The sequence below is a fragment of the Aulonocara stuartgranti genome, assembly GCF_965226115.1.
Source record: "Aulonocara stuartgranti genome assembly, chromosome: 12".
NCBI lineage: Eukaryota > Metazoa > Chordata > Actinopteri > Cichliformes > Cichlidae > Aulonocara > Aulonocara stuartgranti.
This window is the reverse complement of record NC_138948.1, coordinates 24,698,485-24,716,675: the sequence shown is the minus strand read 5'-3', so window position 1 is coordinate 24,716,675 and position 18,191 is coordinate 24,698,485. Positions and strand designations below refer to the sequence as shown.

General features: G+C 39.8%; 1 protein-coding gene across 1 annotated transcript; it reads right to left on the bottom strand.

Moving 5' to 3' along the window:
* Nucleotides 1-1,085: 1,085 nt before the first annotated feature.
* On the bottom strand, nt 1,086-11,480 carry adrb3a (adrenoceptor beta 3a). The gene is made up of 2 exons (XM_082554432.1): nt 9,646-11,480; nt 1,086-2,142 (listed from the first exon to the last, which is right to left on the bottom strand). Exons 1-2 carry the CDS (start codon nt 10,938-10,940, stop codon nt 2,115-2,117), a joined length of 1,323 nt encoding a protein of 440 aa, XP_082410558.1. The 5' UTR covers nt 10,941-11,480; the 3' UTR covers nt 1,086-2,114.
* Between the last annotated feature and the right edge of the window lie 6,711 nt (nt 11,481-18,191).

Below are 18,191 nucleotides of genomic sequence, written 5' to 3'. Positions count from 1 at the left end.
TATCCTGAAGAAAACTGAGCTACACGTCTCAGACACTGGCTGTGGACTTACATGTGTAATTGAGAGTGAAAGTCATTTAAACTTCCAAGCAGATCCAAGACTGCCTCAGTCACATTTAATAGTAAAAGCAGAAGAAAAAAGAGGATTTTATTGAATTCATTTTCTTATGTAGAATATTTTCCTAATCAGATGTTCCGCCTCTGTTTTTATAGTCTTTTTGTTTCCTGTACTTGTATCTTATCAAACCCTCCCAGTCGTACTTTAAGTGGTGGCTTTTCCTTGAAAACTTTAGGATTGATTTCGGTCTGATACCACTCATGGAAAACATTGGAACAGGAATCAGCTGATAGGAATGTGGCTTCAGACAGGGCCATTATTTCCATTCTGAGTTGTTGTGTGGCTTTTTTTTTCTCTCTCCGAATGATATTTTTGGTAGTCACACTGCCCGTCTGGCAGGGCTAATGTCAGTTTTGGCTTATTTTCAAATGTCTTACATTCTGCTCTTGGTTTATTTTTAAAGTCCCAAATCTTGTAAATTCCTCTCATAACACGGAGATATTGCCTGCTCAAACAGTAGCCAAAGCCAGAGATGACAGTGGTTTAGATAGTGGGAGGATTACTTAAAATAACATTTCAATAATGCATTGTTTAGATTTGTGTCTTGAGCTCACATCAACGGTAGTTTTACTTGCTCAGTGTTGTGGAACATGGAGTGAAGGTCGGGACCCTCAGGGCCTCCCAAGATAAATCCGAGGGGCCATAAGTAGATCAAAGGGTTAGGAAAAGGGGAACAAATATTCCTGTTCACAAAGCTGTTTATTTTTTCTGACTTTTTTTCCTTTTTTTTCTTGTGAAAGTACTTAAAGTACTACACTTTCACATCTACAGCATCCGAAAAAACCCCACTTCAAATGAAGCCACCTATGAAGGACAAAAATAATTAAATCCCTCTTAAGTCATTGTCTGTGACGGTTACATACAGCAAAAGTTAATAATAATAATTATTATATTGTTACAGTCATTTGTTGTTTGCTTCCAGAATGGTGAGTTTGCACACACAGCACGCATGACCAATGTTACACAGTTTTAAAATACTTTATTTTTCAATGCAACAGATGATGTTATGTAAAATCACACCACAAGGTGCCTTATGACAATGAAGTAATACATAATGTGGGCAGAAGGTTTTCTGTGCGTGTGGACATTTCAGGGGACGGTGTTGGGCTTATACTGTGGCCACAAGCCAAAGAAAATAAACTAGCAGCACGGCATGTTGCATATGCTGCTGTGTTTACCTGCAGTTCGTAATACTGTACCTTGTACAAGGACATACCCACAAAAAGATTCTAGACAGCGTGATGTTTGAGGCATCCAGACGTAAGGTTCTGTCATCCATTATTCGTAGCCATGGCACAACTTAACATAGACATGGGCTTTTAAATCCCAGTTTCACTGTTGTGTGCATACAGACTCAAAATAGAAACATTAAGACTTTAAACCGAGACAAAAATGGAGTATTTCTATTCATAGTTCTTTGGTTAAGCTGATATTAAACTGAAAGGTTTTTGTAAAGAAAATGTTCCTACAGTGGAGACAGGCTTGCCAGAATGATCGCTTAGTCGAGTTTGCTACAGATTCAGTGTATCGTCATTACATAACTTACCAGATAATATACTGTACAAAAATTAGTTTATACTGACATTTTTGAAACCACAAGCCACGTGACACTGTGTCCATGTACTGGAATGCATTTCAGTGTTGATGTCAAACACTGTCAGTCTGGAGCAGAGAGCCTTTTTCCAAACAACACGTAGAGGACTCTGGGAGGTTCATCCGTGATGCCACCTAATCTCGGCTGTACGCCAACAAACAAACAACAACAACAACAACAACAACAACAAAAACAGTCACAGTGTTCCCATTCAGACCGAATCATCTGTTTCTCCACAGTCAATCCAGTCATGTCTTTGGGGCTAGCTTCATTCTGCTGTGCTTTTCAGGGTTTGGGATTGAACTTTTCTGTAGCTTTTCTTTGCTGTTTGGTCTCAGACTTTGCAGAAATCACAGTAACAGCTGGAAACGCAGTTCGCTTCAGTAGGTTGACATTTCACTCTTCATCTGTCCTGTTCCTGCAACGTGAATCTGAAAACAGATGGATATATTAGCATCCAGCGTTTCCATGACAAAATCCATACCTATTGGTAAAATAGCATCGCATGGCATTTTGTTGTTTTAGGCTGTCTCTTAGTAATGAGAATAAAATGTCTAAATATGCCGCACCTGGGATTATGTCACTTGCATATTTTCGATTTTCATTTTGTTTGCTTTAAATAGAAGCCTTATCTGTATTGAAAAGTACCTGATATTCGAGACCAGATTACTATCGTGTCGTGAATCGCCTCATATTTTTGACTTGTGCAGCCATGTGTTATGTGACCGTGCAAACTGAGCTTTTCTCTGTGTGTTTCTGTATGACTTGTTGGTTTGTGTTGGTCTCGCCCTGCACACCATTTTAGTTTTGATCAGATAAAGAAGGACTTGGAGACAGCAGCCGCTGTTTGTTGTCTTACAGGTTATTTGTAAGTATCTCGGTGTTTTCGTGTTCATTGATATCATCGCTGCACCTCTTCCCTTTTATTTATTTTTTCTTCCTAATTACAGAAAGTTACTGCATAGTTGCCCTCATCATTCTGTCCTTTGTGAAACTTCTTTTCCCTTAAACAAGACAGGAATTCTGATGCTATCACTTCAGCTGTACATGTCTCCACAGGAAGACATAATCTACCTTCCACTGGAAGCTGCACAGAAATACGAATGCTTATAGGGAAGAAAACAGCTACCATACAGTTTACAATGTGGTTTCATCAGAACTCCTTTCTTACATTATGTACTGCTGGAAAGTGACATCACTGTTGTCTACTTTGTGTCTTGTGGCTTCAGTGTGCGGTATTTGGATGGTTTAACCCCTTGAGCCTCAGTTGATTATTTGACACTTCTACATTTAAAAAACATCTGCACTGTAGTCGGCATCAGCTGCAAAACCGTAAAGCCAAGATAAGCAGTCTTGCGCTTTATGGATAAGAGACGCTTAGAAGAATTTTGAATGCAATAGGTCTCCTTTTTCCTTATCACCAGTCCAGATTGAACTTGAGAAACCTTCATGGTTTTTAAGCTTTTTTTTTCGTCTTTATGCATCTTTCCACCTGGAACCTGGTACACAGGACTCTGGGGTCAAAAGGAGTTAATGGGAAGAAACTTCAAGAATAATAGAGCCAAAGAGCTATACTTAAGTCAGTTATTTTGAATTACAAAACCACAGATATGTGTGCAGATATTGTGTAGCCTCCATTAAAGCTAAAGTAGCCTCTGCTCATCATTAGTTAGGAAAAATCCATTCATCATATCTGACGTGTGTGTTTGCCGAATCTGAAGCTGTCTTTATATAGCAGGATGCGATTCACTGTTAAATGCAAATAGAAAGTCCTTAGTTAGTTGTGCAGTTTATGACTTTCAGTTTCTACTAAATGTAACAATGACAGTTTTGTTACGGACTATTTTGTCTTGTTAAAATAGTTTTCAAAGCAGCCAAAGCAAAGAAAAGAAAATCCCTCCATCCATTCTCTCCTGCTTATCCACTTTTAGGATCACAGGGGACCAGAGCCTATCCCAGCTATCATAGGGCAAGAGGTGGGGTACAGTCTGGACAGGTCGGCAGCCTTTCACAGGGCAAACACACAGAGACAGACAACTATTCACACCTATGGGCGATTTGCAATCACCAGTTAACCTCACTAATTCCACGTCATCGGACTGTGGGGGGGAAACCAGAGTTCTCAGAGAGAGGCACACAAACACAGGGAGAACATGCAAACTCCACACAGAAAGGCCCCAGCCAGATGGTGGATTCAAACCACCATGCTGCCCACAAGAAATCACATTTACAGTAACTATCTTTTTTTTTTTTTTAAATCATATATGTATCTATCCTGGGTTTTTGTTTGTTTGTTTTAAATGGATAAATACAAAGACTGAATCATGTAGTAAAATTAAATACAGCTAACGCAAGTTTCAACTGGTCACATTGGGATTCATTCTGACAAAGAGATACACAAGCACGCATTAAAGACGCAATAATGTATTTAAAATATAGATCTATCTGTGCAGCCATTATAGTACATGTCAGCCAAGCAGTTTCACTAACCTTGGGCACAATAAGCAGAAATAAATATACAGTGGAGAGTATCTCTCTCTCTCTCTCTCTCTCTCTCTCTCTCTCTCTCTCTCTCCATATATATATATATATATATATATATATATATATACACACATACATATATATACACACACACACACATATATATACATATATATATATATATATATATATATATATATATATATATATATGTATGCATATGTTTGTGTGTGTATATATGTTGTCAAGTATCCCAGATGCCTCCATTTAAAGATCATATTGCAGTGTTATTGTTTGTGATATCAGCCAGGGTATTGGAGGTTTCCCACAGGTCAGTACCACCATGTTTTGTGTTTCCCTACTCCATGCTTCATGCTCTCTTAGGCCTGAGCTTACTCTAAGCTATCTAAGTGCATATTATGGAACAGACCCAATTAGCAAAGCGCAGGGAGGCCTTTGCATTACAGGGTTCACGGCACTGAAAACAAAACCAAGCATTTGTGCATGTTGCTCCCGAAGCACCTTCAAAACTCTAAGTGGCTTCAACACGTTCCACTGCAGTCTGTCAATGTGCAACACCATTTTTAGGCCATTGTAATGTCACATGACACTTGAGTCACCACACATTGGCTGCCCAGAGAGGTAAAAAGCTTGTTTCTAACAGGCTGCAGAGTATGTTGCATTAAGCCTCACGCTTCGACACGCTTAACTAGTAAACACAACACAGCCGAAATATGTGTTTACACAGTTTTTAAATTGTCTACAATTACCGTGTACTATATTTTACACTAACAACACGTCCATTAATAAAAATCGGGCGCTCTTGGAGAATACAGCATACATGTGTGGGTAATTATATGTACATTTTTAGCTGGCATAACGATACAGTTTGTTCTAGTAAGACACACTCAGTCACTTATAGTAGGAACCTGAAATGTCAGGCGTATATACAAAATGTCCTTTTAGATTTGCTAAACTCTAAGTTGTTAACTTTTATATGTCAGAGATATTTACAAGATCCTGTGGAGCTTCTTGTATGGACTTCAGTAAGCTGGCGTTAGTACTGGAAATGGAATTCGTCATCTATGTTCGTCATTGTTGTTCTTTTGAAGGTTCACAAGTTAAAAATATGAGCATATATTCAAATATGCACTGCATAGGTGTAAGCACTGCCGGTACTTAAATACTGCCATTAAACTGAGTGCAGTCATCTTTTTAGTTGACTTGCTCTACTCCCCATGTTGCCTGCATGCTTGTTTCGTTTAATATGCACTTGAGTTTGCTGATTGCGGATAGTTCCTCTCAGCTTAGTGCTAAGGCTTGTGGGACTGTTAATCTTTAATTTCACATCACTCAGCTGTGTTATGACTGTTAGGACTTTGATTGCTGTGTATGTTTGATGTGGTTTCTGATGTTTGCATACCCACTCAGAACATTGTTAAGCTTTAGCTAGGAGATGGGCCGTCGTGACCTAGACTCTTAGTGATTAATGACTTCTGCTCGGCGTTCATGTTGAGGGGCAGTTACTATCAAAGCAACACTCCACTACCTCTGCGGAGAATATGGATTTTGAAATGTGATAAAAAATGAAATTATATACAATCAGCTTTCTCTGCTATACTAAAAAAGTTCATGTGGCATATCTGTTTACATAAGATCAGGTGTTACATCAGGTGTACTACTTGATTTAAGTGTTGTACACTTGTGATTAAGTTCCTACAGAAATGAGTTTGAACACTTTCAGTTTCCTACATTTTAAGTGTACTATATTTTTAATGTTATGAAATTTGTGTATTAATTTTACTTTTCTTGCATCACTTTATTTCATATTTAACCTGATGCAGTTTTATTAAATCCAATACATTTGAGACTTTAATAAAGTGGTGTCAAATATATGGCCTGGGGGGGCAGAATCGGCCCACCAAATGCTCCAATCTAGCCCACAGGACACTTTTAAAAAAAAAAAGTAAAGGGTGTGTTTATAAACGTTTAAATAACACAAAGTTTCAGGGTTTTTTTTTACCATCTACAACAGAAATGACTATTTATGTTCTGGTTTTTTCTTATGCCAAGACATCTTAATGATGCAATGTGTAGTTAAACTTTTTTACTCGTTCCGCCCAGTTAAGGTCAAAGTACCCCACAGTGTAAAATGAGTTCCACATCCCTCCTTTTGTACATCTCTTGAAACTTCATCTGTGTTGCCCGAGCAGCGTGGACTTTTTTAGATGGCAGCACATGGTTGTGTGGCTTTTGTAAACCTCAGGTATATTAGACCTGCACAGCAGAGCTCTATGTTTCTGAATCAGTCTATCAGTCATCTAACAGACGCCGTAATTTCTGCTCCACATACGTAAAGTATTTTAGTCCACAACCTAGTTGGCTGCTGCTCTTTGAAATCAAATGTTCCACTCTCTGTTAACTTAATTTTAATGTTCTCAGTGATGGATAAACTGTGCTAACAAACTCGCTCTGCTTGTAATACACAGCATTGCCTTTCAGATACACGAAGACTCACCTCTCGTATGCATATTAGGGCTAATGTTAAGAGAAACAAGGCAGATAAAAACAAAGGGAGACACGGAAAAACTAAACCCTTAACCCTTAGTCATGTAGCAAACATGACTAAAGGAGAGATGTTTTGAAGAGAATCCTTGCAGAAGTGGTCTCGTCATACGCCACAGCATTACGTGACAGAAGCTGATGGTTGGTCTGGATGTTGATGAGGGCATCACTGATATGCCAGCATGTATTTCTATGAAAACAAAGTAACTATTGATAATCTCTGTTCTGTGAAGTACAGCCTAGTAACCATTCGTATCAGTGGTTGGGCTTTGCTTTTTTTCCACTCTGGGTTACATCAGCTCCTGACTTAACTAACTTGGTTGTCCCAGGGTGAAAAGGAAACATGCTGCTCTACTGCTCTTTTGTATTCTTTGAAAGAGGTGGAGAAACTGACAGGGATTACTGTGTGGAGGTCCACAGTCGCTTATGATGGCGACTGAAGCAACAAATTCGGCAGTGAACAGACTGTATCTGAAACGGTTTGTCATATTCCTTCATTAAGGCGGTCTTTGAGCCTTGGACCTGTCGAAGTCATTCTTGAACGGCTGGTCTCACTTACATTTGTAATCCTGCTGAAAGCGTGCAGTGAGTCTGCTGAGCCTTCCCCTTGGGGTGATTTACTACAGAACACACCAGGCTCCTTTTATGGATGGCTTTTATATGCTGCTAAATGTCTCCTGTTTTGTAGCCCCATTGATTATGTCTGTAAAATTCCACTGAGGGGATGCCATTAAAGGGGAAGAGAAAAATAATTTATAGTGTTCAGGGTAAATATTTAAAATCAGAAGCACGGCCCTTCCATAAAAGTGGATCAGTCATGGGAATTCATATGCGGCATAGAGTTGTGCAACTTATTAAATAAAATGTATCAACATAAAGACTTTTTTTTTCACTGTTTGATCCAATTTGAAGTCATATAAATGCACTGTAACCTGAAACACTGCATTTATAAAAAAATAAATGTACATGCAAAAGTTAATTCCATTCATGCAAGAGCTCGCAATAAAATTTAGTAATCATAAATATTGGCGACAGAAACTAAACACAGCGATGAGATATTTAACGATCATTGTAGTGCAGGTGTAATTGTAAGTGAGTTACGGCCTTTGTCTTGTCTGCCTTTAAGATGGTACGGCTCTGAAAATAACTTTATTTCAGCTGTAAATTCACTAAGAAATATTCTGAATATTCAAGTGGGTTTTTTTAAATTCTTTTGTTAAAATGATAATTGATCAGTTATTTCATAATTCAAATTCATTAAAAAATGTAATTAAATTATGTGAGAGGTATAATTCTTACATAAACACTACATAGATGATGCCATAACTTATAATTTCGCCTACTATTTTTATCTGTGAAAGACCTGGTTTCATCTCGGGGTTGTGCATTAGGGTAGTAATGAATTGAATATTGGGCTGTCCGCCTACAGTCAGAGTGTGTTAAGGAGAGCGTTCTCATTGGCTGTCACTCTTGTAAACAGTCTCTCGAGTTTTGAGGGAAGTCTTGTGCATAAGTGATAAAGATTTATCTGCTGCAGGGGTTGTTGGGCTGGGCACACTGAGGCCCACTGACAGGCACACACACTAAAATGTTCTCAAATGTACCATGCAGTTCTCCGAATCAGACCTTTGCACAACGCCCACTGAGTTTCCAAAGCCTCTTTACACACATTTTTGGCGTAACCAAAGTATTTTGGGTTGACATTTTTTACAAATAAAAATTTACAATTATGACACTTTCTAGAAAATACTATTTTAATTAATTCAATAATTGCATTGTTTTTTAATCTCTATGACCTACAAACCTAGTAGCCACATGCGCATACTACCAGGAACTGTGCTGTGCACATCTGTTTGTTATTTTTGCCACACTGACATCAGCTGAGTTGAAAGATTGATTATAGGTAGCGTGGCGCAATAAGCAATACAGGTACAGTCCTCAAAGGTTTATTTAATCATGCATGAAAAACAAATATAAAGTTTCACTTGAATGTTTGAACTCTTACAGTAACACTTTAAGAGCCTAACAGCTGCCAATACTTCTGAAATTGTTTATTATTCTGCACTGTTATTCTCAGTATATTTTACTTCTGGACTATAGCACAACGGTGTAGTAGAACATGTCTAAATATGGATTTCTGCTTTTATTACATTTCTTTCATTGTCAAACTGCAAAGAAAAAAAATCAAAAAGCATTTTGTTTGTGGTCCTGGGATTATTTTAAATGGCTTTAAACTGGGCGTATCAACCATAATACAAAAAGAAAAAAAGCGAGAAATGATTTTTAATTACAATATTGTAATTAATGTCATGAAACACAGCCTAAAGGGGAGTTTGGTAGCAAGTGATGAGTGTTTCAAACATTAAGGTATATTTTTAAAATGTCATATTTCATTAATTATAACACTGTTTTTAATGTAAGTAACTGTCACAGTTCCCAATTGCTAGAGATAAATTTTGCCTTTTCATTCAAATTAGTATGATTTTTATTTTCAAATATATATTAATTTATATATATATTAATATATATTGAATCTCTGGTTTACCTCACTGTCCTTTAAATGCAGAAAAACAGAGAACCATAAGTGTCCTCGCATAAACTAAACTGGAGTTTTATGAATAAGAGAACCTAATTCTATATTGAGGTGATTGCCCCTCTACATGACAGCATTAAATATTGCTAGGTGTTATTGTTCTTTAACCCTGACTTGAGGAGGTGGAATTCTATAAGTATTAGTATATACTTATTACTTAGTATTATATTTAAGTATTATAATATAAGTATTAGTAGTAAACTATATGCCTTTAAGTTCACATATGTGAGCTTTTACCATTGTTTTAAGAAATGACTGCTTTGTGAAGTCATAACAAGATAAATGAACTTACAACGTGGTTTCTGGCTCCGAATAGTCACTGTACTGTGTGCAGCCGTTGGACTGTGGAGGACCAGGGGAAGTCTCTTCACTTCTGCTGCTTGCCTGTGTACTGGCCAGGCTGTCACTACCCTCAGTCCTACTGGTTGAAGTCTTCTGAAAAGGGCTTGCCGTGCCTGACTCAGCTTCCCATAGAAAGCAGGGGCAGCGAGTCCGCAGTTCTTTATAAAAAGAATTGATCCACAGAGTGGACATCCATGGGCAGCCCATCAGGTTCTTGAACGCAGTGCGAAACTCTGGAGTCCTGCAGTAGATGATGGGATTGAGGCCAGAGTTGATATAACCAAGCCAGTTTAATAGTCGAAAGAGTTTTTTATCAGGAACTTCTTTGTTAAAAGAATTAATGATATTGGCGACAAAGAAAGGAAGCCAGCAAACAGTGAAGATCCCCATGATAATGCCCAAAGTCTTGAGGGCCTTGTGCTCTTTGACAAGTATTAGCCGTGACGGCCTGCGTTTGGTACTCTTGCTCCTCGCTGCACTGTTGCAGTTGCTGGACGATGACGGCGTATTGTTGAGCTGGGGGCCAACTTGTGTCTGTGATGTTGGATATTCATTTTGGAAGCGCATCCGACTCTTATCTATTTGCTGGACCTGCCGGGATGCTATTAAATAGACTTTTGCGTAAACAAATATCATTATGAGCAGTGGAATGTAAAAAGAGATTATAGAGGATATTATAGCATAGGTCTTGTTGGTCACGAAGTCACAGCATGCGGGATCTTCATAGCACTCCCTCGCCAAAACATCATTTTCGTCTCTCCATAACAAAGTCATTATTGGTACAAAGGAAATCAGGGCTGACACAACCCACACTATACAAACTATTATTCTGGCACGCCACTTACTGAGCAGAACTTTATGCCGTAGCGGTCTGGTAATGGCTATATACCGATCCACTGCTATGACACAAAGTGTCTCACAGCTCGCCGTCACACAGAGGACATCGATAGAAGTCCAAAGGTCACATAATGTTTCAGTAAGTTGCCACTTATCTGTCACCACAACAGTGGCCCCAGGAGGCACGACGAGGACCCCCATGATGAGGTCCGCACATGCTAGGGACATAATGAAGATGTTTGTCGTCGTTTGAAGCTGCGGAGTTCGTGCTATTGCAATGATGACCAGCAGGTTTCCCACCACTATGATGAGTATGATGAAGACAAGAATAACGATGATCTCTTTTCCCATGGGTGCGTATATGGCGCCTGTCGTGTTCAGTGAGGATGATGTGTTCAAATTGTTCATCTTTGCTTAGTCAGGGAACTTAGTCACAAGAGGTGGAAAGTGTTAGATTTTCACATCAAAGTCAGCACAACTGAGGGACTGTAGGAGCCTCATGCAAGCATCATACAAACGATTTTACAAAAATCTGAGGTAGTTTGTCTCACTGGACAGTGTCTTTTCTGTGCAGTTAGTGATCACATTTCACACCTTGCGAGTCTTGTTTGGCAGTGCTCAGAAGGGAGTAGCAGTGGCTCGTCATCACCTCCGAAGATGTTGTTGTTTCTGGAAGTTTGTGCAGGCAACAAAAACACGTTCTCCAGAGAAAAGATGAATCCAAACTGTCCGCGAAGCCAAAACAATACTGGTTCACACAGTTTCAGCCCTTTCATAAATCCAAGGAAAATATCAAAATATCAAGTAAAAAAATAAAAAGTTTGGGAGAAGAAAAGCCAGCCTTTTCCATTTAAATACGTCCACTGGAATTAGTTTTGTCGCAGGATCATGCATGAGCCTCAGTGCCACACTTGGACTGTTTGGAGATCAAGCAAACAGTGACGCTGTTACAAGAACCACCAGAGTGCACCAGAGCAGCTGGCCGATCTTTCTTTTGCTCTCTCTCTCTCTCTCTCGCTCTCTCTCTCTCTCTCTCTCTCAGTGCAGGTTGCCCAAGATTGTATTGGCTGTAATCACACCCTGGCTGAAGGCAGAGGGGAGGAGTTAAAAAGTGTGCCTGTGTGTCAAAGCCATACAGGGATCTGTACCCTGATACAGCCACACACATGTGAACAATCACACACGCAGACATAAAAACGGGAGTGACAAATTAAAGGAAAAACCAGCATAGAGCATCTTAAGGTGTTGAGGCGAACCTCATGCAGCTTAAATACTTCTTGGAACCGATTTTCCAAATATCTGAAGCTCTGCTGGAGAGATGCACTCCATTCACATAAAGATATTTCCCCTCATTTGGTATTTTGATGGTAGGTTTTGGAAAGAGCTTTCTAACTTGTCAAATTTTCACTTAGTTTTAGTTTATGCTACTCAGTGAGCCTTGGTGCCCTGTGAATTGAGGGATCATCATGCTAAAAGAGATGACATAACTAACTTGAGGATAGAAGTGTTTCATCACAGCATAAAGAACAACTCTGAACAACTTTTTTGGTTTGTCAATGTAACCTAGACGAGAGTAGGACCAAACTACTCAGAGAGCCACCAGATCCTCTCACTTAGGCAGTCAAAGGTTCAGGTTTTCCTTTTATGTGTCATGCATCTGTATAAGCCGGAGCAACAAAGTACTCCTGTGTGACAGCAGATAAAATGTGTAACAACACATCAGGTTAATACTACAAAATTGTAGGGTTAAAGGTGAACGATGACGAATGGCTCTTTAATGCCACTTTTGTTGTGTTGAATGTAACAGCTATGCTAAGCTTGTTAACACATTAATATCTGTCACCTGACTGTGTCAACAACGTAACAGCTGCCGCTGGCTCCTGTTCTGATTGTCACATGCTGGGTAATGTCAAACACACACCTCCGGGCAGTCGAACACCAGCTTTGCACTAAACATCAAAATATATGTAGCTCACAAGTTTAGCCGCTTTCTAATTACGATCGTCCCCTCATTATCTCAGTTTTAACAGTACGGCTCTAATGGGCTCCAAAGATTTATTTGTAATGCAGTTTGTGGTCAGCTTCTCAGACCACAAGGCACGAGACATTACCAGCTGCAGAGAACAGGAAACAAGTGCCCTCTCTTTGACTCGGAGCAGTAAAGAAAATAATAGATTGCTATCTCGCTGTTGCTCAAGCCGGTGCACTGAAGAAGAACAATCGGGCGAATGCCTTTCATGCGATTCACTTCAGATATCCAGCGCTCTACTGCAGTGTCTTGTCGCCGAGCAGCTCCTTCTTTGGTCTGAGTGACGCTTCGGGTGCAACTGTGATTGTTCTCTGATTATTCCCGCCTTGTGTTTTACTTCTGCTTAATGAGGATAAACAGGAAAGTACTCACATTCAAACTGACACTTTTTAGCACTTTGGTAATTCCAGAGAGTTTTGATTCATTCATATTTTGCAGTTCCTTCTCCGAAGATGTTAATAATTATTATTTTTCTAACAACAGCTGTATTAAACTGAATGCACACTGAAAAGCTCGTTTTTTAGCTAGCTCACGACAGTTCCCTGTTTTAGTTTATTCTCATTGCTGTAAGCTTGTTTGACTTTGTATTTTCTGCACATTAAAGAAATGGAGCATAATATTAAAACTGAATTTTATTTCTTAATGACAGAGCCAAGCAAGCTGGTTCCCATCTTTCCAGTCTACATTTTAAACTTAAGCTTGCCAGATCACCTTACCTGGCTACTTTTTTTGTTACCATCATACACTTTTTATCCACTATTAGGCACTGTTTACTGGTTGAACTACTTACATTTTTTTTGGCATAGATTCAGTGAGGTGCTGGAAACATTCCTCAGACACTTGAAATAGTCAGCAACAGTACTCAGCTAGGGTGTGGCATTTAAACAATGCTCATTTGCTAATAAGGAGTCCAAGGCATGACAAGAATATTATTTTTATATATGGTGAGTCCTGTGTACACTTTTGTGTAGAATCTGTGTATTACAGCTCATTACATTTCATATCAAATCTGTTGTCCAGCACGGATCCGAGTGTACTTCATAATGTGATTTCTTGGCCTTCAATAAGTTTAAGGTGACAACCGCACAGATATATTTTTATGTGCAAAGCCATCTTTAGCTGCGTAAACTCTTAATACCTGCAAACAGTTACTATGACTGGCGACCTCAGGATTTTTTCTTATTTTGCAACTTGGTCATGGACTACTCTTCAGAGCAAGTTAAATGCTTCTGGGAGAACTCAGCACTCACATGGAGACTTACGCAACTGAAGAATGTAACTGCTATTCATAAGATGGACCTTGTGTTTTGATGTTTTATTAATTTTTTGACTCGTAACACTGTATTGTTGTACCTTCTTGGGCATTTTAGAAAGAGATATCAAGAGACTTCCTGCTTAAAAAAAGTTTGAATAGATAAATAGAATAAAGGAAATGACATCCAATGTGATCTTCTGCTGCTGTACCCCATCCTTTAAGGTTTAACGTGTTCAGAGATGCTGTTCTGCATACCTTAATTGCAACAAATGGTTATTTGAGTTTATGTTGCCTTCGTGTTAGTTCAAAGCAGTCTGGCCAATCTCCTCCGATGCATTTTCTCACAGAAGACTGCCACTCGCTGGATGTTTTCTCTTTGTTTGGGCTGTTCTCTGTAGACTCTAGAGATGGTTGTGTGGGAAAGTCCCAGTAGATCAGCAGTTTCTGTAGTACTCAGACCAGCCTGTCTGGCACCAACAACCATGCCTCTTTCAAAATCAATTAAATCACCTCTTTTCCCCATTTTGATGCTCGGTTTGAACTTCAGCAGGTCATCTTGACCTTTTCTACATGCCTAAATGCACTGGATTAGTGCTATTGTATTAAATAAGCAGTGCACCTAAGGAAATGGCCAGTGATAATAAAGTCTCTGCAGCAGCACTTTTGGCAAAATGCAAACAAAGAAAAAAAAAACCCCACACATTTTCCAAATTGTCAGACTGTTCCTTTAAGGGTTTATTATAAATATAGCAGTGTCATTTAAAACAAGTTGTTATAAGAGGGATATAAGAGGGGCGTGCTTTGTTATTCGGTCATATACACGCCTGCTTTGCTGCCCAATTTAGGTTTAGATAGGCTGGGTCACTTTGTCACTCATCTGACAGGAAGCTAAGGAGTTGCAAGTGCATTCACAAAAGGAAACAGCGGGCAAAAGCAAAACACTGGTGCCTTTCTAAACTTGATGACCAAGAGGCCCCATCTGACAGCATTTCTGCAGATGAAGGTCATCACTGTGGAGCTGACAGCTTGACAGCTGCTCATTTGTCTTTGCGTGAGAAGATGCCATTGGTCGATCTGGAGCTGGTCCTAGTGTAGTCAAGCACAGCGGCTGGCACGAGCTCAGTTGTTGATAGTGGATTCAGCCGTGACAGCTTTCTCACCATGTATACAGACAGGCCTGTAGCTGAAGCATTAGGGTGCTCTGCACACAGTCACTTATACTGCATAATTAATCGCTTGCAAGCAAAAAAAATTGCATTTTCATTCACGTCACACAACTGACAAGGTTAATACAGTTTGTTGAGGATTCTGAGATGACAGCGATATGCATGCAGTGGTTTGACATTGTACAGCATGGAAAAATATGCCACTAAAATGTAACACTTTCACCTGTTGTCTGCTCTGGAGTTAAATCTAACACACTTCCTAGAGAGAAAATAATTTACAGTGAGCGTAGCAGTCAAGGATTTGCTCAGCTCACAGTGGCAGTGTGTAAATCATCAGAACTCTCATAAAGCTTTAGGAAGCCTGTTTATAACACACTCACACCCCATATATACTATATCCTGGGAATGTTTCTCTCCTCACCATGGAAACCTCAAAAGCGATATGCTTCAGTCCTCTTACATTCAAAACACTGCTTTGTTAAAGCTTGCAGCATGTAGCACAGCAGGCCTGATCTGTGGCAGCCGCCTGGACTTTACAAACTCACATTTCAATCCGCGGTACCATCCATCTTCTCTTTGCCAACGCTGCCATTCTTGGAAACATCCGTGCAGTTGCTCTCCTGCTCACTTTTAATAGCACAATCCCCAGGAAATATAAAGTTATCGACGTCAGAGCTCGCTCACGTTCAGTAGGGCTCATTTGTTGATCATTTGCTCAATACGAGATGTGACTCTTCAAGTTGTTTGGATGTGCTGGAAGTGTCGCCCATTGCTTTTCCATAAGTAGACAAGAGAGAAGTGTAATGGCTACATCTTGTCAAACAAAAGGGGAAGAGGAGCCAGCAGTACGAGGGAGTTCACAAAAGGGTACATTTACCTCCACTTTTCATTTGATTTTTAATCCCTGTCATACTTGTCATCCTACAAATTCATGGACTGCGATGAGGAGTTTTGCATCGGATAATGGTTTCAGTTTTTTATTTTCACACCACAGCTCCACAGTGCTTTGGATTGTTGTGACTTTTCTTTAAATCAGATATTTAGATTGCTGAAGGCTTCCTGCGAGTTTGTTTGGTTTGTGTCTGTGTGTGTGCGTCCATGCATGTGTGTGTGGAAGCACAGGAAACTCTCCATTAGCTTGAGAAGCTAATCAAGGCTAGAAGGAGTGGCTCCGAGAGCAAAACACAACTCGGGGAACTAATGATGGGTCGGCTGTATCTTGATTTTAAAAAAAAAAAAAAAAAGCAAAAAAGAATCTGATGTGCTGTAGTTTATATTAATGACCATAAAACATATCATACACCAGGAATTACAGGCAAGTGAATGACAGATATGTAACCAGGAACATTTGTTCCTTGTGTTTGCATCCTGTGGGGTACAAAGCCCCAGAGCAGTTCCTCTGCCAGCAGATATATAGTGTGAAACCATGTGTTGAGGTGAAGGGAGAGCGGTTTGGAGACCGCCTTGTACAGCCTTCCGTAACTATCATGGTATGTTTAAATCACGCTCATTAAATTCTGAGCGGAACCACATGCTGAGGTTTTCTGGGGGATTCATACAGGGAATACTGAGGGCTTGAGACCTCTGTCCTCTCATACAAAGCATTGGGATGTCCAAGAACAATGTCAGGCTATTTTTTGAGTGTGCAGCTTTTTTGTTCTGGTCACCCCCCCGGATGCAGACAGATGCTTTCAATCTCAAGCTTATGTTCATACAACAACAAAAAAAACATGATTGCACGATCTACCTCCCAGTATCTGTCTTAGGCTTGTACGATTGCCCTATCAGTTTCTTTCACTCTTTAGATCCTGTACTACAAACCTGCATAGCGACTGGGTTAACTCTAAATGCTTCCTGTGTTTAATTAAAGCCCTGATTGGCTATGACTCACTGCTTACATATATTAACATAATAAAAGAAACCTGCTTGTTTATTTTAAAGACACCACAAAATCTAGATTGCAATTGTTAATGCCTTCCAAGCATGAAATGTGAGAAGAAACATAACCCACATAAGCGTCTGTAATCCAGAATTATTTTTAAGTGGAGTATGTTTTTTTTTTCCAGTGGCACAATCCAGGCTCCATGAAGCATGTCCATCTGTTTGTTTTTTAAACCACTCTTCCTGCTGAGGGCTGTAGGGGATCCCAGAGAAGTGATCTTGCTGATGTGTGGTTTATTTACTTTACTTGGCCACAGCGGTTGCTTAGTTAATTTACCCTTTGGTTTTTCTGTTGTGTTTTATAGGTTTTGTCTTGCGTGTGTGCGGAGCTTAATTACTCGCTGTCGCTCACTCGTCCACCAACAGAAATCCTCCTGTAAGCAGCCTGTCACTACTTTATCATTTGTTCGTTAACATGGAGGAAGCTTTGCTTGTTTTCTTTGAAAGTACCCATACAGGACACCGCTTCGAAATACAAAACAGGATACAGGCTGCACACAACAGGCTGCATAATTGAGTGTCTTGTTTGGCTAGTTTTGAAAGCAAGGCACTGTCACGACACATTATGAGTAAAAACCATGCCGGTGTTTCCATTTAGTAAACACTGAAGCAAAAATAAATGTGACCTCCTTTGTTCTGCTGCTTGTGATCAAACCGCCAAAACCTTTGTCAGCAGGAGCGGGTCAATACGAGGTTGTAAATCTGCAAAGACTGTTGACGATGGCCATTACAACATGCTGTAAAAAAATACAGCTACAAGGTCTGCCATTACTGCTGAAAGGCAAACAATAAATTAGAGGCCAAGGTTGACAGCAGCTCTGCATCTTAATAAAAGGAGTGGTTTGCTTCTGATCATCATCTGAATCAGTGTCAGAGTGGGGAAGGCAGGAGTGCAGGGTGCTGGCGCCACAGATAAAGACACGCAGACACAGAAAGGGAAGAGCTCTGTTTCAGCTATCATCTGGGCCTGTGGGGATCAGCGACTGCAGCCGGTGTCAGCAGCATGTTAACCCCGTGCACCGAGATTCAGTTTAGTTGACATTAATCACCATAAAATCCCATTCATGCCTGTGATCTCACTGGATTAGTGATGGAGGTCCAGGTGAGATCCTCCGCTGGGTGAAATCTTTTAGGTAAATATGTCAGATGCAGATTATCCACTTTGGAAATTTGATGTCTTGTGCGATGACAGTCTTGTCAGTACAAAAGAAGAATGTGAGCCAAAACAACAGACAGGTAATTGAGCATAAAAAAGTGAAATAGGGGCA